At 35.2% G+C, this 24,091-nt stretch overlaps 1 protein-coding gene across 1 annotated transcript in view; it reads left to right on the plus strand.

Moving 5' to 3' along the window:
- The window catches only part of LOC114058715 (contactin-associated protein-like 4), a 196,894-nt gene that overhangs the window by 127,339 nt on the left and 45,464 nt on the right, over positions 1-24,091 (plus strand). Inside the window, exons 5-11 of the mRNA XM_027886292.1 lie at positions 902-1,105; positions 1,279-1,463; positions 3,353-3,496; positions 5,809-6,070; positions 11,455-11,604; positions 17,029-17,200; positions 23,611-23,717. Of these exons, the coding sequence (XP_027742093.1) occupies positions 902-1,105; positions 1,279-1,463; positions 3,353-3,496; positions 5,809-6,070; positions 11,455-11,604; positions 17,029-17,200; positions 23,611-23,717 (1,224 nt within the window). The remainder of the gene's footprint in view (positions 1-901; positions 1,106-1,278; positions 1,464-3,352; positions 3,497-5,808; positions 6,071-11,454; positions 11,605-17,028; positions 17,201-23,610; positions 23,718-24,091) is intronic.

Below are 24,091 nucleotides of genomic sequence, written 5' to 3' on the forward strand. Positions count from 1 at the left end.
AAGTAAAATAGTCAATCTAGGACTCATATTTAGGTAGAATGTCATATTTATTCATTGTATATTTGGTAAATGAATTCTTCATTATGAAGATTTGAAGGAAAATAAAGAAACCTTATTTAAAAACATTACTGCATTCACTTGACAGGAGGTTTTTGAAAATTGAATATAAATAACTAACTTTAAGTACGATAATTAATTTGAATTCAGTTCATTTCCATGCTGACAATACAGAGAAATATTTTTTAGTGAGGTTATATAAATATAATACATGTAATATAAATAGATAATGGGTTTCCCTTGACTTGCAAGAAGTCAACCAATCAATTGAAAAATAACTTGGTATTTTATTGAGTGTCCTTTACAACTTCATTCATTTCACAAATGTACTTTTCAAGGGTAATTACTTTTTCCTTCTTTACATATGAACTGTGAATACTCTATGAGCTTTTTATGATGTTACCAGTCCTTTTGTGTGAGTCTTTGTTCAGTGTGTACTGGTTTTGACAGATACTCTTTTATATTATTAGAGTAAAATCATTTGACCCTTCCCCTTCCCTTTCTGTTTCCCTTTCCCCACAGAAGGTCAACATCAAACTGGGCTGTTTTAAGAACAGGGTTGCCAGCAGGTCTTTAACATAATGGGCATTAACAAAGTACTTTATAGCTCCAAGGCAAGATTTGAGTGGAAGCCAGACTTCTTCTCACCTCATTTTATTACATAGTTATAGTATCATCACTGTAGTAGGGCAGTCTTAATATACAGGGAAGAAACAACCTACAATTTACTGGGCACAGGTGGGTCCAGAGATGTCAGTGGTGGGACTTCATATCATACTGAAATAGTGTAAATGTTTCTTTTAGACCTAGCATTACACATTACCTTTCGTTTCTTTACTTCTAGGGTCTGAGGTGGTTGGCTTTGATGGGAAAAGTTGTCTAATTTATACATTAAATCAAAAACTCATGAATGCACTGAAAGATGTGATTTCCCTGAAGTTTAAGACAATGCAAAGTGATGGAATTCTCCTCCACAGAGAAGGAAAAAATGGAGACCACATCACCCTGGAATTAACTAAAGGGAAGCTGTCCCTACTCATTAATTTAGGTAAGAGCTACAGTCTCATAAAGTCTAACATAGTTATTAGCTGTTATTTGACTACAACTTCTTTTAAACTGTTAAGTTCATTTTAATGTATAGACTATGATAAACTGGCAGTATGTATTTGAATAACTATATTTTTAAATGAAATTAATAGTTTTTATTTTTCTTCCTTCAAGGTGATACTAAAACTCATCCTTCTAATGCCCAAAATAATATTACCCTGGGCAGCCTTTTGGATGATCAACACTGGCATTCTGTTGTCATTGAGCACTTTAACAATCAAGTAAACTTTACAGTGGATAAACACACTCATCATTTTCATGCAAAAGGAGAATTCAGTTATTTGGACCTTGATTATGAGGTGTGAAAATTACCTTTTCTTTATTACATTTATTACCTTTGTTATGCAAACTCTGTGAAACAGGCAGAGGAGACAGAACTTAAGAGGTTTGTGGTGCTTAAGGCTTTAGGGATTTTCTGTCACCTAAAGGAATGAATCAAAGAAAAAGAGATTTCTTAGAGTACAAATCCTCCAGTAGACTAACAATTCAATGATTTCATGCTTTTCATCTCAGAATTCCTTATTTTTATATCTTTTTTTCAGTAGAGTTGCCAATGTGATAAACAGTATGTAAACATAATGAATGAGACCCAGCTCAATATTATTATTTTATCAATATTACTGTTATTAATATAAAGTTTGATGAAAATTAGAATAAATCAGCATAAAAACATTTTAAAAATATTTATGTTAAGACTTAAATCCCTCTTAGATCCGAAAAATATACTGTGAAAAAAGTCTTGCCTAAACAAATGGTATATTCATGAAAAGGAGGAGATGTAATTTGCTGTGAAATTTTCCCACCTATTGTTAAAAATACCAGTATTTCACAGCTGTAATATGATGACTGGCTGCTTTATGTTTGCCCTTATCCTGTTTGTTGGATGAGAGAAAGAAAGACAGAGTGTCTGGAATGTGTAGACTTTGTTGTACTCATTCCATTTTTTAAGCAGTTTAGAGTAAGATTTCATGCTGTTCCATGTCTACATTGTCTCCTTTTAAAAATATCAGCTTAGAATTTCTTAATGTAAATCACAATATCAAAGTTTGGAGGATCATACCAATTAAAAAAAATAAATAAAATAACTGGTTGGCAAATAGATATATTTTACTAAATCCATCCATATTGTGAATTAAATTTTCCTCTCTTCCACATGCTATAGTTTGAAGTATATGTTAACAAAAAAAGTAAAAAGAAAGTATTAAAGCTTTCAAAAAAGAACAAAATACTGCATTTAGAATTGCTTCTCTGACTATGAGAGTTTCTAACTTTAATAACATAATGCAAGATATATTTGATTCTGAGGCTTTTTTGATGAAAATGTTGTTAAAAATAAGTAAAATTTTAAAATTAAAACATAAATAGTTAAACTGAGCTTTCATACAATGTTATCCAGAATAGCTTTGAAATGAGTGAGCTCAAAAGTTCACTTACACTGACATCCTGTTTCTGGTGGTGTCCAAGGGCAGAAACATAGACTAGAGCATAACTGAGGTCACTCTTGTGGCAATGCTTTTCTAAAATAATTTACTGCTTTCTAACAGCCTCTGCCTCAGGGACTTACTTAGACAGATTGATATTCTTGAATTTATTAGCTCCCAATGGATTTTTATTAAATTTCCCTATCTCTTTCTGAAGTAATCCTGCAGTACCATATCAAGGAACTGCCAAGGCATTTTGAAAGGGGGAAAAGTACCTCCTTTCATTTGTTTTGAATCTACCCTATAATAATTTAATTTGATGCACTCTTGTTGTCTGTTATGGTAGCTATGATGTGCACACAGTGGAGAAGTCAGGCTCAAATTTCCCAAAGAAGCTGTTGATCATTTTCACACTGTCCTGCACAGTCTGCATGTACTTGGCCTCGCCCTTCTCCTCCTGGGTTTTGCAGCTGTAATGGGACCCTGAAAACTGATCTAAGCCACTGTTAAGAGACATCCTCAGAAGAAAAAAAAAAAAAAAGCCAACATTTCAGAATAATTTTGTACATACATATGACTTGATGTAGCCTAATTTTGTATTATCTTTTTCTTTTAATATGTAAACGTGATAAAATAAAGTAGCCAAGAAGTAGCAGATTCATTATTGGCCAGTCTTTGACTCTTTGACTTCTGCTCTTATGTTACAGGCAACTTCTTTCCATAGAAAATTACTTAATAGTATCATTGATTTCTCTTCTCTTTCTAAGCTCAGCTTTGGAGGGATCCCAGTGCCTGGAAAATCAGGGACATTGTCACGCAGGAACTTTCATGGGTGTTTTGAAAATATTTATTACAATGAAGTGAACATTATTGACCTGGCCAGGAGACATAAATCTCAGATCTACTCTGTGGTAAGAGATTCATAGTTAAGAAAGAATAAATAAGTGAAATAGAGAAAAACACTACAGCTATTTCATGTCAAATCTGTTAACACACAAGTCTAGTGAAATCTATGTTATGGAATGAAAGAAAAATCAAGTAATCAGCTAATTGGGCTATTTTTCATTTGCTGCTGTATAGACTCATCCAGTAGAAAATGCAGGATGCGTTTTATTCTTCAGGTGTTTAGCTGATATTTAGTTGTGTCTGATACCACACTGTTGTGCTGTGCTCATACGAAAGTCAAGGGGTAAAATGAGATGTATATGAAGCCATCTCTGACTCTGTACCAGAGCAATAAGAACCTGTACCTGGCTGAAAAGAACAGCAGGAGTTCATTTTAAATCTTCTGTCACCGAGGACACAGATCCTCTCTGCTTTGTCAAGAGCATTATAATTTTGACCAGTAAATTCTGTTAGTCAATTTATGATGTCCTTTGCCTTAAGAAATGTAGTTTAGGTTGGTGGGTTTAATGGATTTATTGTGACATGTGCAACAGTTACGTTATCAAAATCTGCCACAGAAGCTGTTCCACACCAAACCAAATTTCCTCTGTGTTACAGAATCTTTCCTAGAAGTTTTACTAAATCCTTTTTGTTGGTTTTGGTTTGGTGGTTTGTTTTTTCCTTCCCAGTAATAAAAGGGTTATCTCTATCTCCAATAGTTATTTATTTGGTAGCAGGAAATGCAGAGATATTACAGAAATCAGCTCAAAATAATCAACAAAATATGAATTACTTTCAAGAGTCATGTATTTTGGCTTACATTTCAGTGCAGAATATGAACAATCAAGTCTGGTTCTCTATCCTAGAGAAAATTAATAACAGGTATCTCTTCTCATGTGAAACTCACCTGAAATATTGCAGAGTTAACTAAGCTGTTACCTCTGTATAATATTTTGTACATGATGCTGATGGATACTGCGGTGTTGAGCAGTTATAGCAGGCTCTGTGTGGAGTAGATTCTCTTCATCTCAAATGATTTGAATTGTTGTGCTACTTTCAAAACTGTCTAGGAGATGTTTTATAATGTACATACTCCAGAAAGTATCTATGTTATCAGAGAAACCTTGTTAAATAGAGATTTTGCTTGTAGAATCTGCAAATGGTCAGTTTTTAGTGTTTAACAAGGTTTATTAATCTTATGACTGCCTTTTGCACAAAGGGTCAGTTCAGGTGACCATTCATTTCTTACAGTTGAGTTCATAAGACAAAGTTTTTACATATTTGTGTATTTTCCTTGAGGAAAATGAATATAGATAAACTTTAATATCTCGCCATGCCAGGGGCTAGTTAGGATTTTTTTTAAATTGATTTAATAACTTTCCTAAGTGGTCAAAGTTTTATGTACAATCAAAAGTTTAAACCTCTTTGTGTAGAATGAAGTTAAGTGTGTTTTAAATTCCAAGGACATTAATCTTCAGTTATCATTTGAACAGAAGTAATTAGTTATAGGTCAAATGGTACCAGTAAGTCACTAGATCAAAGTTCATTTTGTATTATTATCAAGCATCATGAAGTAATAACTGACATCAGAGGCAAAAAATGCATTATTCCTATTCCAAATGTCTTATCTGCATCCTTCAGGACAAGCATAGATGCAGGTTAATCTCACTGAACTCAACCACAAATTTACCCAAGAAACAGTGATTTCAGAAGAAGCATAAAATAAAGGTTAGGTGCCCAAACCCAGCTCATGACCTAGTCCACATGGGGCTGTTTGATCCTTGTTTATGAAGTGTGTGTTTCACATTTGTAAGCAGCAAGGGTTTTTGTGTGGAATTTTTCAGTTCGCAAAGGCAAATATTAGAGTTATTGTACATCTACAATTAAATTAATTTGGAAAAACTGTGTCTTGGTTGAGCAAAATATCTTTTTTTTTCTTAAATTTAAACAATCAGTGCCAAGCTCAACATTTTTCTCTGCATACAGGCATTTAGACGCATGTAAGTATTTACATATATTCAGTGTAATTTTTTTCTGACATTCAGAAATTTGTCAAGTCCCAGAGGCTTCCTGAGGCTGAGACAAGGCAGAAACAAGGCAGTTCTGTCTAACTCCTGAAGTACTATCAAATCAACCAAGTAATTTAGGAATAAACGAAGGCAGATAAACCCATTCTGGTCAAACAGCTACGTAAACTCTGCCCAGACTGATGATGTGCATATTTGACGTTTCGATTAATGCATTCAAACATTATTCACCATGATTTGCAATGCTGTAGTTTCCACAGAGGAATTCTTGTGACTCTTCCCAACGCCGTGTTTGTTTCATTTCTTTCTAGGGCAACGTGTCTTTCTCGTGTTTAGAGCCACAGGTGGTTCCTGTTACATTCCTGGGCTCCAGCAGTTACCTGGCCCTGCCAGCCACCCCGGGGCAGGACGAAGTGTTGGTCGGTTTCCAGTTCCGCACTTGGAACAAGGAGGGACTTCTCTTATCCAGCAAACTGCACCGGCCTTCAAGTGGTTTCCTCCTATACCTGAGCGATGGGAAAGTTAAAATCAGTCTTCATAAACCAGGAAGAGTGCTGAGTGACATCACCGCAGGTAACAGAAGTGAAACAAATAAAATCCAAGACTTCTGTGCATAAAAAAAAAAAAAAAAAAAAAAAAAAAACCCTTAATGAAAAGTCATTTTAATTAGTACCTACATTCTTGACTTGTTTTTATGACTAGTATGTGTGCAACTGTGCTTTACTTGTGTGAAGTGTAAATGTGATTATTTATAAATGCTTTCTTTTGTCACAAACGTATTTATTCCTTTTTTTTCCCCATGAATGAGTAGAAATTGCTTGCAATAATATTGAATGAAAAATTGAGTTCTCAGCTTAACCTGCATACTGTATGTACATCTCATGTGTGTAATCTGAGAAATTTAAGCAGCCTCATTTGTTATAAAGTAAGAAGTGTAATCACTTATTCTGTCAGGCAAAGACATTAAGATGTTTTTTACCATTTGTCTGTGCCTTCACAAGGTATTAAGTAACTAATTTTTCTATAAAAGTGTACATCATTATAAATATTTTGTCCATTACTTTGTAAAGTTCTCAGTTGCAGAGATTTCCATTAAACAGAGACAATGGATGTCCAATATTAAATTGAATTTGAGAAAGCTAGGACAAGTTTGAATCTAAAAAAAAAAAAATTAAAAAAAAAGGAGAACTTGAGGAAAGTGAAACCTCAGAGCTAAAGGGTCACTTCCATAGTTAATCACTGACTTGAGACTAGATGATCTGCTTTTGATAGTGCACTGCTACGCAGCCCATTAGGGGAATCGGAGGTTTCCAGAAAGCTAGTACCTTCTTGTCTCCTTATGAATAATTTTCCTGTTGGCAAACAAATATATAAGGACAAGAGGATGAGGTAAATATATTAAGATACAAAAATGTTAGAGAATGTCCAGCCAGGATTCTGAGGGGCAGCTCCCAACTTTCACTTTTACTCGTCCCGGGAGGAATGGGATCCTTTCACAAAGACTCCCCTCAGCTTTTCTCACTGCTGTCAGCATCTGATGTGGGGACAAAAAGACTGCTGGCCCAGGCAAATTTGGTGACATATGAGAGCAGGACAGAGCTGACATTAGCTCCATCTTCCAAGACTTTTTAAAAGATGTTGAGAATCAGTAATGTCACTATATGATAATACCAACAGCTTCACCTAACAGCACTTTGTCAGCAGCACACGATTTGCTGACATTCTGTGAGCCCTCTTAGAGATTCTCATCCTTTATGAAAACTGATTGAATTTTGCCCTTTACTTGTGCATGGACAAAATGATCCTTCCAGAGTGAGATCTCAGACAGGAAAACCAGTGCAGTAGAGTTTAGGTGGATAAATGAGATTACAAAGGATATGTGAAGATTAGGAAATTAGTCTGGGATTAGAGTACTTTCTATAGGGATAAAGATGACCAGAGTCCACTAGCTGGAGGAATATATCATAGAAGAAAAGGTGAATTTGGATGCAGAAAAAAAGAAATTATGATATCCAAAGCATCAACTGATCTTAGATTTATTTAGACCTGCACACAAGCTTGTATTTCTCATTTCATATTCATAAAGCAGAATATTATCAGCCGAAAAAAGAAGTCAAATTAGTTCCAGTTATGTAATGTGTCCAGTGAATGAACAGGTGAAAAACAAGTAAGAAACCCCCAAACCAGTTATAATCAGTATAAATATAAGATAAGAACCCCTGATCTAAAATGCTTACAAAAGTTTTTATTCCATTTAAGGCAGACAAAGAGAGCAATGCAGAACCGACAAAGAAACAGCCACAGGATTTGCAGATGAAGTCTCCTTAATCTTAGTTCCATGACCCTATTTCTTTCAGATTGATTCCTTACTTCAATTTCTCCTACAAAATGAAGACTCCCTTGAGGTGGGGAGGAAGGGGGAAGAAAGAAAAAAGAAAGAAAGAAAGAAAAAAAGGTTAAACATAACTTTGAAGCTCATTAGGTTTGTGCAGGTTATCATAATAAAAAGTAAAATTTTAAACCATTGGTTATTTTAACTCAGGAAAAGAGTGTGAGCCAGTAATCACCATAGATAATGTTGAAATTTACATAAATACTTTGATCCCGTTCCTGAGGGTGATAATAGGATCGGCCCTGGTATTTGTTATAATCTAAAATAACTGATGCACAAAGAGTACCATTTCAATGACAAGAGATTTCCCTGGGCTCACCATTTGAAAATGTCAATTCCTTAGTAAGAATGTCAGTGGCAGCTAATTAGTAGTGATGAATTTGGTTTTTTAAGAGCTATTTCAATTGCTGTTCAATTAGGTGATGTATGTTAAAGAAACTGTTGCCATGCACTGTCATTTTAACAGACCAGATGAAGTGCTGGCACTTTCAGCAGCTTCTATTTCACATAGAGCAATTTATTGAATTTTAAAGCTGCAACACAATACATGAAATATAAACTTAAAACATCCTGGAATAAATCTTGACATTCTATGCTGAAACAGAATTTGATGTTCTCATGCTAGGCTAAGCTTACTGTTCATAAAGTCTAACAGGAGGAATTGTGTTTGTCTTTATGAAGGCAAAAACTGCTGCAAAATCATATTCTCTTCTGAGAAAGAATTTATCTAACAGAACCATATGGGGAATTTTCCTTGAGTTTTTGAAGTGTTTATTTTAGCACTCACTGAAGCAATTCGAGTCTGCATTTGGAGACTGAGTAATTAAATTATGGATGGCTGGACAGGTTTGCTCCCCTACAGGCAAGGACTTATGACCTGACTTTCACACAAACACACACGCACACATGTAATACTTGATAATTAAATCAGAACATATTTCCTTGTGCACAGTTCTTAAGTTCATTATCCTGTGTTTTTTAAGAATTTCTTGAACCATGTAAAACAGAGGAGAATGACGAGTTAATTCACAAGTAATTAAGATATAATAATCTGTATCCTTCCTTTGCAGAAGGGTTGTTTAGTATCTTTCCTTTGCAGCCTCTTTTGCAAGTTGGTCATCAAATATTCACAAAGAAATAACATGGATTTAAAAAAAAAAAAGGGATCAACTCAAAGTTAATTTGTGTTTAATGATGAGACCAAATTGAATTACAACCTGAGTAAATCTTAGATCTTATTACGCAGTTTCCTCTATGACCTTCTATTTCTAACCAGTTTTTAATTTCTATGCAGCTTTTAATTAAGTGATGTTTAACAGTCATTGCATTTGGAGGTTATACTTCAATCTAATCTATAAATTAATTTATCTGATTTTCTTGTTTGTTTCTCACTGCTCTCCTAATAAGTTCCATTCACTGTATTTTTACGTGTATGTTCCTAAGGTTGGATGTCATTGTTCTGCAAGATGTCCCATTGACCCTTTTTTAATAATTAGATTTAAAATTATAGAACCACTGAGAATAAATGAATATCTTGTTTAGTACTTCATTATGTACTAAAAAAAATGATTTGCTCACTTGTGTCTGGTAAAACATGTTTTAAAATTATGGCAGAGCACCAGAAAATATGATTTTCAGATGGAATATAGACCAGTGGCCTCCACCATTTAGATGTTGTACCACTTTCTGGCTCCACACAAGCAAATTTGTGCATGCGAATTTAATCAAGTCCTGTGTCCAGCTCTGAGGTTCCCAACACAACAAAAACATGGTCCTGCTAAAGTGGAACCAGAGGAAGGCCACAGATAATCAGGGTTGGAGCACCTCTCCCATAAAGACAGGCTGAGAGAGCTGGGGTTGTTTGGCCTGGAGAAAAGAAAGCTTTAGGGAGACCTCACTGTGGCCTTCCAATACTTAAAAGAAGGTCTATAACAAGAATGGAGACAGAGGGTTTTGGGTTGGTTTTGTTGTTGTTTTTTTTCTTTTTACCCCCAAGGATCTGTAATGGTAGGACAAGAGGGTAACGATTTTAAACTGAAACGAGTTAGATTTGGGTGAAAATGTTATCATTTTCACTCCCAGAAATGTTCGAGGTTATGTTGCATGGGGTTTTGAGCAACCTTATCCAGTAAAAGAAGTCCCTGCAAAGAGCAGGGAGATTGGACTAAATGATTTTTAAAGGTCACTTCTAGCCCAAAATGCTATATGATTCTATGATTCTTTGATTTCTAAAGGGAAAAATAGTGTATTGAAGAGATGTGACTGAAGAAAACATCATTTACTTGAAGTACCTCTTTGAGGCTGAGGATAAAGCAAGTTGCTTAACGTTTCTTGTTACATGTTCCCTAATAAGTACACTGATTGAAGTATGATAGACAGAAAAAAAATTATAGAAAAATGTGTGTAGGACTGATATTATCTTAAATGTATTAGAGATATTAGTTAGGTGGTAGTTCATCTGAATTTATGATGTGTTTCTAGGGTTTATCTCTTGATTGTATGATAATCTTCTATTTAGGTTGTGGTAGCTAACAATCTATGGATCCTGGTTGTGCTGGAATTTAGCTATTTGAACCTTCTCATTTTTTTTTATTTCTTTTCCATCTGTCTAAAAGAGTCTCTTAACTGATGGACTGTTTCTGCAGCGTATACAACACATTCTAGGAGTATATAAATGCATGAAGTTGCAAGTGGGAAATCACAGATCACAAATCATACTCTGCAGTCAAGAGAAGGCTTTGCATAATTCAAAAGTTGTATTCTTTGTTCATCACTGAGAGAAGTATCTCTGTTCTGAAGAATGCTCAAGAACGTGATTGACTCAAAGCACTTGTTAAGGATAATAATGTGGTTACGCACTGCCCTGTGTAGAATTTATTTAATTATGTATACATAAGTGCTTTCCAGAATCAGGGCTACAGGTTTATTGCTTTGTGGCGTCTTGCAGCCACACTGCCAGAGGCAATGAAAATTTGTGTTAGAGGCCAAACTCTCAGAATTTTTTCCTGCACATGTCCAATAAAAGAAACAGTTGGAAAAAAAATTATCTTGTGACATTAATATGACAGTTACCGAAGCTTTTAGCATTGACAGGATTTTGCTATTTTGCTGTGATTTAATGTAATAACTATTTTTTTTTTATTTTAAAATATGAAGAAATCCTTTGTAACAGTGCAGTAAAAATATGTATTATGTGTAAAATACTGTATCATCCATCACAGTGATGTCTTAATGATAACCTCCTTAGATTGGGAGGATAGTTTTCTCAGTCATTACATTAAATGGATGTATTACAGATAATTAGGGGCATTACTACAGTAAGGCTTATTCACTGAAGTACTTTTATTTTTCATTTGTCAAATGTGAAGCAAGGCTCTGTCTTGACAAAAAGACACCTGTGCTTATTAATTTCTTTTCATTTCACTTTCACTTGGAGATTTTACGTGGGCTATGATTGCTCTATCAGTCCCTCCTCCTTTCAAGACTGTAATATTTAGGTAGTATAACAAAAAGTGGAAGTTTGCACTTAATTTATTTAATATTGACTTTTTAATTTTACTTCCAGGTGCTGGATTAAACGATGGCCAGTGGCATTCTGTATCTCTCTCTGTCAAAAGGAATCGTATCAGTGTAGCAGTGGATGGTGATGTGACCTCATCTGCTCATGCCTCCATACCTCTGCAGATTTTTTCAGGAGATGTTTTCTACTTTGGAGGTGAAATATGTTGCTTATTTATGTTTGCAGTATCCCACATACCTAATCAAATTATGAGAACCGTTTGGTTTGGCTTAAGTCTTCTTTGCCTAGCTTGGCTATCTCTAAAAGGTCTGGTTTTCAGGTGCTGCTATGATGGTGTGAGTTTCAATTTCCTTAAAATTTTAGCATGTTGGCTAGAATCAATCAGCATTCTTAATTCTTGGTCACTTTTATATCATCCTAACTTATATCGTACTCTGATAATTGAGCACAGTCTGGCTGAGAATCAAAAAGACACACAAAGGTTGCTCTTTTTGCAGGCTTACTGTTTTGTTAAGTGAATTTTTCTTGAGAATCTTCCACTGGAATTACTTCAAGTTTTCACCTTAAGTGAATGTTTATTTACTTACCTCTGCAATATCCTCTTTATATTATAGACTCTTTTACCTTTTTTTTTTTTTTTAAAGGTAGTGACATGACTTTTCTATGTTTGAAGAATATAATTTGTACCTAAAAAACGACACTTAGCTATCTTAATTTCCCTATCTATATCAACAATCATCTCATCTGTCACCAAATACTTTTGTCATTAATGACATGTAGAGTTGAGCAGGTTGTTTGTATAATTCTACTGAGAATAGACTACATAGTAGCAGTGACAAACAGCATCTAAGTGCATTTTTCAATACTAGACTAATGCTTCAACTATTTATTAACAAATCTCAAATTTCTGAGAAAGCTGAAGAATGCATGCAAACCCCTAAATGAGTATGGACCAGGTCATTGTCCACAGATCCCTTGAAAGAATGGGTGTTAAATAAATTTCATCCTCACAAGCAGACTCTAAGCACAGTAACTGCTACATGAGCATCCACATGACTTTTTTAAGTTTGGCATCTACCATTCTCTACTAAAGACACCCCTTGTCTTGGCTGATAATCAAAGGAAGATGCAGAATATTAGCCTTGAATAGCACCTTCTATGTAGCTTGGGGTTCCCAGATCTCTGATTGGGTGATTTTCACCACTGCAGAATTGATGAGGCAGGTGAACAGATCAGGAGGGATGTGGGCTGTTACAAAAAGCACCATTATTCAATTAAGTTGTACAAGGACATTCCCATTTGTCTTTTGTAATTCCAAGAACACTGAAAATGCTAACTGGCTGTCTGCCCCTCAGATTCTCTGATTTCAGCCTTCTGACTGAAATCTGCAGCTCATGCACATCATACAAAGTTAGGGAATACCAGCAGTGGGTTTCTGAGTTTAGAAAACAGTTTATTAAAATGTTATGGTATGTAATACTGTCAAAATTTAGGCAATGCATTTTGACTTTCTTTCTAAGTTTTTATGAATATTTACCATGTTTCTGCGTGCTGGTTGTTAAAATATGAGTATCAGCCTTCCAGGAGAGATGTCCTGGGGACGTGGTGATTAGTTTACCTCTTCTAATGAATACAAAGTATGCAGGAAATATGTATTCTTAACTAGGAAAATCTGTAATAAACACAGAAATACTTTAGTGTTATGTCAGCAAATTTCTATTGCTGCTATCGTCAAGGATCTACAACCTCTCAGTTCATGGAATAATAAGTCATTGTAACTATAAGGGAAAATGAGATTATTTAATATTGCAATAAGCACATAATGTAAATTTCATGATGAAAGGATTTCTTCCTATCTTTAATATCCAGTCGACAATTATAAGGAAACACAATTTCATTAATAATAATGGTATTGTCTTTTCTCTAACAGAACCAGAAGACAAATTTTAAAAAAGAGACACTAAGAAAAATACCTGAGACAAAATTTTGTAAAATACCTAATTATAAAAGATGTAACGTTTTTTACTGCTTTCTCTGTCCTTTTTTATTTATTTTTTTTATAAATATGAACTCCACTGGAAGCATCTTTTCTCAAACGAATATTGTATTTTTTGCCAGAAATGAAAGAATTTATGTTACCATTCAATTGTAGAATGCTGTAAAGCACATAGCTAGACCTATCATTGATTAGTCTAACTGTGCGTGCTGCTGAAAACTTACTGTGTTCATATTTGGACTTTTGCATATTTGGACTTCTTTGGTTTTGAACAACAACTTGGATTTGTTGTTTTTAAAGCAATATACCAACTAGATAATGAACATTTTCCTGCAGGAAAGTGATAATGACTTTGAACAGTTTGTTTCCCCAGTAGAACAAAACACGGTCTAAATTTGTTGAGATGTAAAATTGAGGGTTTAGTTCATTTTCCAATTTATATTTCTCAAAAAAATACCTATATTATTTAGGTTGTTGTACACTCATTTGAATATGTTTACTAGTTTCAGCTATCATTTTGTTTTCCTGTACTGTAAACCTCTGTGCTGTCTTTACAGGATTTCAAAAGTACTCATTAGCTCTGTGAAACAGAGAAATGTCTTAAAACTCACTGCATTCTAACATCATGAAACGAGGTCTTCAAATCTGTGAAACAGAAGGCAGAATTGTTTGCCTGAGATCAAAGGATGACCCTTGTGCATCATTCCAGAAGCAATATTACCCCTTGGAAGAAGTCCAAAATAAAAACCATTTAAGCATTTGGAGTGGAAGGTTTAGCTGCCACAGGGAAAAACTGCTCAGTGGATATGGTGTAAATAAAATCAGGATCAAAGCAATTTATTGATTTCTTAACAGTGCCTAATTAATTGGCAATCAGTGAACAAGGTGTTTCAGGGGCAGTAAGACAATAGATAAACCACAGGATCACATACTTACAGGCTGTTATTCAAAGGCTGAGCTGGACATTCAGATGTTGTGTAATCTAGCCCTCTGTTCTAAACAGGACTGATTCAACTGAGATGCACAGGGCTCAGAACAACTCCAAGGACAGAGATCCCATAACTTCTCTGAGCAAACTGTTCTCATATTGACCATCCTCACAGTAGAAACACCTGTTGCTCATATCTGACCAGAATCTACCAGTTTTTGGTTTTGTCCTTTGCCTGTTGTCCCATCACTGTGCACTTTTGGAAGCGGTCTTGTTCCATCTCTGTGTCATCTTATCAAGGTATCTTTTTCTTCTTAAGACTGAGCAGGCCCAGACCTTTCAACCTCTCCTCATAAGCACCTTCAGCTTCCCAGCAATCCTGGAGCTTTCCAGTGGCCTCTCTCTAGGACACTGATGTCTTCCCTGTATTGGGGAGCCCAGAATTGCAGCACTCCATCTTACTCACAAGGGCCATGAAGAGGGAAGAACCACTCCCCCAGTTTTGCTGGTTGTGCTCTTGATAATACATCCCTGAATTTCATTGGCCTTCCCTGATGCAAGGATGCATTCCTGGCTCACGATCTGTTCTGTGGTCTCTGGGACCCCAAGCCTCTCTCTGAGCAGTTATCCTCCAGCTTGGATGGTTACATGGACTTGTTCCATCTCAGATTAAAAACCTTGGTCTTGTTCTTACTGAATTTCATGACGTTCTTCTCAGTTTATTTTTCCAGCCTGCCCAGGTCCCTCTGAGTTGTAGCCTTGCTCTCCAACATTTGATCCCTGCCCCCAGTCACAGGCTTGCTGAAAGTTTACTCTGTCTCATCACTGAGGTCATCAGTGAAGACATTAAACAGTGTGGATACCTCTACTGACCTCTGAAGAACCTCCTGTTCTCTGATCACCACCTGGACTTTGCCTCATCATTTGTCTGCTTAACCCACCCATGTGTCATGAATCTGGTGATAGGGACACTCTATAAAACTGTTGGAGTCTTTGTTAAAGTCAAGATATGCAATGCTCACTGCTCTCCCTTTGTCTGTAGTGCTTGTCACTTCAGCAAAGAACACAAATACCTTGGTCAGAAATAATTTAGCCTTGGAGCTAAAGTTAGCCAGTTAACTTCTTGTCCTATAAGCATTCAGAAACGGCTTCTAAGAGGCTTTGTGAATTTGCTAGGGCCTGCAATAAGTCTAACTGCCCTCTAGTTTCTTGTAGATGGGTGTAACTTCTGCCTTTTCCAATCACAAGGATGTTCAGCAAATTGCCAAGACTCTTTGAAGATTAAACTGTTAGCAAATTCGCAATGACAGTGGCAATTGTTGGCATGGCATCAGCTCCTACAGTACCCTCAGAAGCACCCTGGGCTCATTCTTCCTTTATTGTGGGTACTGCCCTCCTTTTTCATACTCTACTAGGACATGGGAAGCCTAAGGATCAATTTTATTAGTGAAGAAAAAGGCCTTGGAGGAAACAGTTGTTCACAAGACTCTTGTCACTAGGTCTCCTGCCACATGGATTAGTGCGTCCAGAATATCCTTAGCCTTCCTTTTGCTGCTGTTGCACCTGCAGAAAACTTTTTGTTGCACTTCAGCTTCCTTGATAAGTTTTAACTTCACCTGGTTTCCTAACTACACTCTAGATATGCAGGTAATGTCTTTGTACTCCCTTCCAAGCTGCATGTCCCTGCTACCACACTTTGTGTACTTTCTTCCTATATTTGCACTCACTCAGGAGCTCCATGACTGCGTTTGCAGGCCTTTTGCCACACTTATTAAAAAATTTGGATATCAGTGGGGGCTTTTCTTGTGCTCTAAAGGACCTTATGTTGAAAACTATCCAACCCTCTTGCTCCCTAAGGTAATTTCTAACGGTATCCTCAAAACAAGGTCCTGAATAGAACAACTTTGGCTCTTCTGAATCCCAGGGTTGTAATTCTGGTTTATTGTTTGGTTTGTTTTTTTTTTTTTTTTTTTTTTTTTTTTTTTTTTTTTTTTTTTTTTTTTTTTTTTTTTTTTTTTTTTTTTTTTTTTTTTTTTTTTTTTTTTTTTTTTTTTTTTTTTTTTTTTTTTTTTTTTTTCTTGCTCAATTCTTTATGATTCATAAACTCCACAGCCTCATGTTTGCTATAACCAAGAGTGTCCTTGACCTTCACACTCTCAGCCATTTTTTCCTTGTCCATGAGTAGCAAAGTCCAGTGGAGCATCTCTCCTGGTTGAATCGTTGATGATTTGCACCAGGAAATTCTCTTCAGTACTTCACAGAATCTTCTTGACAGTTGATAAAATAAAATGACTGTACTTAGGAAATAATTTTTATCTTGACTTCAGTTGTGATTTAAAACTTGTTCAAATCATGTGACCCTGTAATCCAGTGTTTTGTGACTAAGGTCTCCCAGTCAATTTGTCCACACCTGATTCAATTTATTTCTTCGGAATTGTTGCTTAGGTTATCCTTTACCAACATTTTTAATTATGTTTTTGCATATGCTTTAAAACCAGTAAGACTGCAGAGATATATTTTGTTACAGTCATACAATCATGCATAAGCAGAAGGCCAAAGTCTTCTTTAAACTAACGAAGTTTAAAACGTGGAGTTTAAACATGGAGATTATCAAAGTTCAGTCTACTTTTGGAATATGTAATTTTTTTTTCAACAAAGTATTTCTTTTCAGCTCCAGTTTCTATTCTTCTTTCAGGCTGTCCTAGAAGTAGAAATGTTTCTGAATGTGATACCTCGCTTGGTGGTTTTCAAGGATGCATGAGACTCATTTCCATTGGTAACAAAGCAGTGGATCTGATCTCAGTTCAACAAGATGGTTTTGGCAATTTCAGTGATCTTCAGATAGATTTATGTGGCATTACAGACAGGTAAGAGCACAGTATTTATTCATTTATATATTTATTTTGATGTTGTGTTTATTATACTAACTTGATGACAAAGAGTAGTGCACTTAAAAAATGGCATAGTGCTTCTTTGGAGGAGTTCATAAGTCTAGAATAAATGTAGAATACATAGTGCAGCAAATAGACTTCCCTGCACTGCAAATAAAATTAAAATAACTTTGGTTAAAGTTATGTTTCTAATGAATTTTAAATATCTTTCTTTTCAAGTAAAGCTGCAGATACAAATCCTCTCCTGTGACATGAGTCCCATCCAGCCTTTTAAATGCCAAGTTTTTACAAGTTATTGCTCTTTCCTGTATTCTATCCATCAGGGACAGAGTAGATGGTATCCATCACAGTGAGTGAGCAATCTTCTTTTGGACTATGGTCAGAACTAACCTCATAACTTGCAATTACCTTCTGAACAGAAAGAGTGACTACTTGAAGTGTCTCCCTCCACAGGGAGGAAAGACTTGTATACCTTCCTGGAAGGGGAAATGCTTGACAGAAGGACATTGCTGGAGTTCAGTGCAGAGAAAGCAGAGGGGTGTGTTGCAGAACAGTAAAGGCTGCTGAGAAGAGAAGGAACAGACACACAAACAGGCAGCAGCAACAGCTTTCTTCTGCAGGCTCCAGAGGCTACAGTCAAAGGCATCTATGCAAAGTCTGCTTTAACCCAGAAGTGGTTTTCTTGGACCCAGATGACAGGCTGCACTGAAACAACACAACAGACAGGGGAATGGTGTGCTTGTAAACACTTCTCCCTCACTTTCTATATTTCTAGTCCTCATAAATAGCCTTTTGGTCTAGAAAAGGATTACCTTTGAATTACAAGACTTTCAAAAATTACTTTCTTTGGGAAAAGCACTGTAGGCAGACATCTTCTTCAAGACCATAGCCAATTTCTGGTTCATTTACACAGACCTATTTCTGTGACCTGCTTTCAATTCATAGAGATAACACAGTGTGCATCTATCCAGATAATTATTTTGGAGACAGTTATAGCTCCTTGTAGATCAAAGACAAAAAAGAAAACCAACTAATTCTTTACGAAATTGTTCATAAAAGTTAAAGGACAGAATCCACCAAAAACAGAGAATGGAAGTTTTACCTACAGTGTGAGCCTTTCGATTGGGTTCTAATGCATATTCTCACTAGTATTTCTACACTTTTCATATATCGGAAGCACCTACAGTTCATATATATATATATATATATATATATATATATATATATATGATTCTTGTGCTAATTTTATCCTCTACTGAGCTAATCCTGACTTTGCAGTAGGCACTAACTGTGATAGACATATGCCAAAACAGAGTCTGGCTTCAGTCAAAACTTTCTATATGACTTGCCAGGGGCTCATATTTGGAACACAGAGACATTCAAATTTCCTTTTAGCTTTCTTGCACACCACTCCTTTTGACTCAATTCCTCACTTTTCAGACTTCACTGTCTCCTTCCTCCCCTCACTGATGGTCCTCACGACACTTCCTTCTGGCTTCCAAAGCATCACTGCTGTTTTCTGAACTCTGGAATTGAACTTAATCCACTTCCATTACACTGCTTGCTTTCTTGCTCGCAAAAAGACAGGATCAAGACAAGAATCAGGTCAAAAGAATGCAATGTGGGGATTTGGACATTAGTTGGTCGAACACATTAAAGGAGATCTAAGCAGGATTATGAGTGGAGAATATCACTAAACTGGCTCACAATGTGATTTATGCCAATTTCTGCCTGATATACCGTGGATTTTTCAAAGTTCTTTGTAACTGCGGACGTTTCAAAATGCTCGTCTCAGAGGTGCAGTTTAGGAGCCATCCCTCCCTCCATGAACACTGAGATGTTTTGCCTACATTTCTTAAAGGAAGATGATGCATTTTTATATGCAGTGATTGCAGTTATTTTCAGCTATGAGTGACCATAACATGTCATTTTGTACATGTGGGTTTTTAAAAAGATTTTTTGTGTGTATAAATATGTATAAAGGCACTCTGTGAATCCTAATATATAGAAATCCACGTCTCTTTTATTCAGCGCAAATTCAGTTTATTCAGAAATGCATCCTTTCCTTTTAATTACTTTTTTTGTTGTTGCTTTTAAGCACTGAATCAAAGGGCTTAGTTTTTTATATGGTTCCTCCTTATGAATTTATTTTACCGGACTTCTATAGCACATAAAGGTAGTTACCATCTTCATTTTATGTCAATACCACTGCCATCTGTTTTTTTTCTAGGTTTTTTTCTTTCAGTGAGGACTTGTGTAAGACACTTAAACTTCCCAGCCACAATCTTTTCAAAGTGTTTTTATTACTTTCTGACACTGTACTGACCTTTTTTTTGAAAGTTTCTGTTACTCTCATACTTCATCAAAATGATGTGTTTTTTCAAGTTCAGTGATACCAAAGGGGGAAAAAAATATCTCTGTGGAAAGTTTTTGTTTTATCTAAAATTTGCTAATATTAATTTATGTCTCTTCTTATATCTTGATGGTTGCACTCTTCTTCCACTGACTCTGCCAGATTTATTTTTCATTTCCCAGCATACTTAGCATATGTCTTCCTAAACATAGAATTTTAAGCCACACATTTTTCATTTTTATCAATTTCTTTATCCTCATTATATTTTGTTTCAAAATAGAGTGCTTCCAAAAAGCCTTCCTGGTCTTGTGCTATCTTGGTCCTGTGACTGTTTCTTTCCAGTTTCCTCACACAGTCATTTCATCATTCCTTTCATTTCATTTGATATAATTTGGAACAAACTTTGTGTACCTCTTTATCAAAGTAATCCTTCATCTCAACCTGAAATCCCAGCTGAAATGACACGTTCTTCTTTGGAAACATTGAAACTGCTTACATGTACTAAAAAGTTTTTAATAGGTAGCTTGTATGATCCTGTTCACATATCACTTGAGAGAAAATGTTTTCTTCCTGCAATGATTTATGCATTCTTTGGTTGCCCTAAGCTAACCAGCAGTCGTACCACCGTGCTCCTGGTGGTAAATATCTCCCCTACAGCTGAGCACAAACAAACTCCTTCCTTGTCTTGGAGTCTTTGTGAGAGCCTTGGCATCTCTAATTCCGAACAGTGAAGCATGACCCAAATTCTGGAGTTGTTGATGGCTTTTGTAAGAGAAATGAGGGACCACTAAATGTAGTAGTTTTAAACATTAAAGCATGTGAAGGCAAATAAAAATTACATTTTGCATAGTGACCTGAATTATATGTAACAGTAAATAATCTGAAAATAACTATGCTGAATCAGTGCTTTATCTCAGACATATACTTTTAACTTATGAACAGTATTCTTTATCAGATTTACAGTCCTCATGGTTAGCTAACCACTTATTTACTTGTTGGGATATAGATTGTTAGCTTTCTCTTCTTTTTATACAAACAAATACCATACTCCTTCCCTATTTTCAATTTTCTCACTTCCATAAACTTTCCAATTCTTCATCCTGTCCTTAACTTATTTTTACTTTTTCCAGTCATCACTCTTCCCATGGCCCTTCATTTAGCCATTTCATTGCATAATAACTTTATATATTGTTCTAATGCTCATACACCTCTTGGACATGCAAGCAATTATTTTCATATATTTCTCCATAGTATATTTCCTCTCATCTCCTTTATCTATATATATTGATTTAATAACTGCTAATTATACACAAACCATGGCCAAAATAACTTTAAAGGACACAATGTCATTTAAATGCCTTACAAAGTTAGCACATTCACCCTCTGAAGACAGAGTACAAAATGAATGTGTCCTAATTACATCAAGCCCTACACAGGAACATACAATTGCCTACCAGCAGCTGTTGCCTTTGGTCACCTGGTCGCAGTGCATTGTACAATAACCAGAATAAATGGCTTTAAACATTTTTTTAAAAAAGCCTAAACCTAAAATGTTGGTCACTGGGCAGTTCTCAAATATATTTTTTCTCTCTCTCTCTGTTCTTTTGTTGTTTTTTCGTGGTTTTTTTGTTGTTGTTGTTGTTGTTGTTTTTTTTTAATGAAGAAATTAAAATTGCAGCAATTACTTGCTCCTTTTAAAGTATCTTTTAGCCATTGTTTGGAACAATGATAAAGACATAGTGCACAAAAAATGTGGCTAGCTGGTAACTGGCATACAAAGTTCCTATTTTTTTCTCTTCTTCATCAAAAGTATGTTCATATTCTGGATCAGTATTCGTCTCTGAACATAATTTTATGATTATTAGCATCCTGTTGCTTTAGTTTAAAATAGCATCATTTTCAAATGGCATTCACTTACAAGCACATTATCAAGAAATATGTGGAAAATGTTTAATCACCTGCCGCTTTTCTGGTTTTAGCAGTCACGATGATGAATCCAAAAATTACCTTTTACAGATGAAGAATTAGAAGTTCTGTTTCAAATATTAGAAATATTTTTTGCTGGAAGATTAGTTTCCTCAGAGAAAGCTCTGTTCCAAATCTTGCTTTGGGCAGGGTCACAGAATATAATGTAATTACACATTAACTTTTGATGTAGCTCGTGGCTACTTTCTGTTATCCATTCTGAAGCAGGGGGAAGATGTAACATTTAATGTTAAAAGATTTAAATTACAGTTCTACCTTGTTTTCACTTTCATTACAGTTGGTTCAAGCATCATCAATTTCATCTAAGCTTTTCATCTTGTGAACACTGCTAAGGAAATTAATTAATAGGGACAGGGAGTCAATAGAAGTAAAGACCATGTAAATCACTTACAGTTTTTGGCTAATGATGTCTTTATCGAAAAGGAATAAGACAAGAAATGTTATGACTGAAATACACACAAGCAGAACAGCTGCCACTGGATGCCCTGAAAGTCTGGACTGGCAATGTGCATTTTTAATAACTGATGGTTAGTTATGCCAATAGAAAGCAAAATTCAGCGTTTATCCTAAGAAAAGTTACAAAGCGTATTTATATAATTCCATCAAACAAAGTATTTAAAACCCAAATAATTGTAAGCCCAGTGCTTAAAGTTCATCTTCAGGTTCCAAAACAGAGCTCATTGAGACATATATCATATATTGACTTGTCTTAGGAACACACTCTGTGAGAGAACAGGTGAAAGATCAGCTCTTTCACTGGCAAAAAATGTCACAGACATCCTTAAAAACAGGTGACCTTTATCACTTTATTACTTTACTTGCCTTTTACCTGGTACTTTTTTTTTTTTTCTTCCTTTCTGTGAAAAATCTCTCTTTATCCTTGTTTATAAACATGAAAGGAAGATAAAATGAGTGACATGAGGAGTGAATAAATGTACAGAGGCCCTGAATTATTCACAGGGCAGTTATGTTAAATGCTAGACTTTCTGCAATCCTAATTTAATTCAAGATTTCTTGAATTAATTAAAAGATATTTTTAGATTCCTGTGAATATTAGTGGACCAATTTATTTTTTAAGTTTTTGTTTTGTTTTGTTTTGGTTTGGTTTGGGTTGGGTTTTTTTGTGGTTAATGTCAACAGTAAAACCATTTTATACTTTCTCAGCTATATAATGCTTATATATACATATACCATACCTATACGTTTGATGCAGCTAGAATGTTAACTAATTTCTAGGATGAAAAGCTAGTTAGAGTGTGTCAGTCTATTTCAATATATTTTCTCTTTGTTTGTTTGTTTGTTTTTTAAAGAAGATAATTTTTCTTTTTATATGTCATGGCTATGTTATAATTTAATACAGTGCTGCAAAACATTAAGCAATTACAGGTAAATTATTTTTTCAGTCAACCACTGTAAACCTAGGAGCAAGTCACCAAAGTTCTTCAGGTTTTTGCTCATATCACCAGGATGGAAACTGGTTTTGCTGGTAGTTACTTGTTGTGTTGGAACTGAGAAACTTAGCTCTTTCTAGAATAAGAAGTAAACATGATTTTAGAATAAGAAATAGATCTCGTGTGCTGTGGTCAGGTTTATTTGTTAGGTGATTTTTTTTTTTTTTTAATTTTCTATTATTTTTACAAGAACAGAAAGAAATCTGTTGAGATGCTGCTTTGTTGTGACACACCTTGTGAAGAAATCATTTCCAAAGCAAAACTTGACCCTGAATTATCAACACAAAAACCTTTCATTAGTTTATCAGCCCGTATCGAATTGCAGGCAGATGGATGGGTAACAGGTAGCAAATCTGCATCTTACACTTTATTTCTCTTCTGTTTCATAGGCTTATTGCATAATTAAGATATTTTTTATAAGCAATAAGAATTTTCCTCCTCATTTTCTTGTATTTTAACAAGTTCCTCAGTGAGCCTGAAGAATTCCTTCATGCTATTACACTTCTTTTCCAGGATTTTGCCTTTCTTGATAAGTGCATGTGACACCTAAATGAGTGGGAAAAAAGGGTGGAAATGCTCTTTGCTTTTCATTTTAGGTGTTTGCCCAATTACTGTGAACATGGTGGTGAGTGCTCACAGTCCTGGAACAGCTTCTACTGCAACTGTGCCAATACTGGTTACAAGGGAGCTACTTGCCATTATCGTAAGTCTGAGATGTTTTTTGTTTTCTATGCTTCTATTTGTGGCTGAATTTCTTCACCACGGGAAAAAAAAAACACAACAAAATAAACACACAAACAAAAAAAAATGAAAAAGAAAGAAAGAAACAAACAAAAAAACCCCAAATCAACAGCAACAACAACAACAACAACAACAAAATCCAAACCAAAAACCATTTGTATTGATTATTCATAAAGTATTTTTGGTCCTGTAAAAACTCACAGTTTGGTTCAAGGAAAGGCCTTGGGAATCCAAAATATGTAACAACAAAAATTTACTACAAGTTTAATTGTTTATTTGTTTTTCTCTCACATTTCTCATATTTCACACGAGATGGTCAGCAACATCCTCTCCCAC

Source organism: Empidonax traillii, unplaced genomic scaffold (assembly GCF_003031625.1).
Source record: "Empidonax traillii isolate 1590-97213 ecotype Southwest subspecies unplaced genomic scaffold, ASM303162v1 scaffold184:size927826, whole genome shotgun sequence".
Lineage (NCBI taxonomy): Eukaryota > Metazoa > Chordata > Aves > Passeriformes > Tyrannidae > Empidonax > Empidonax traillii.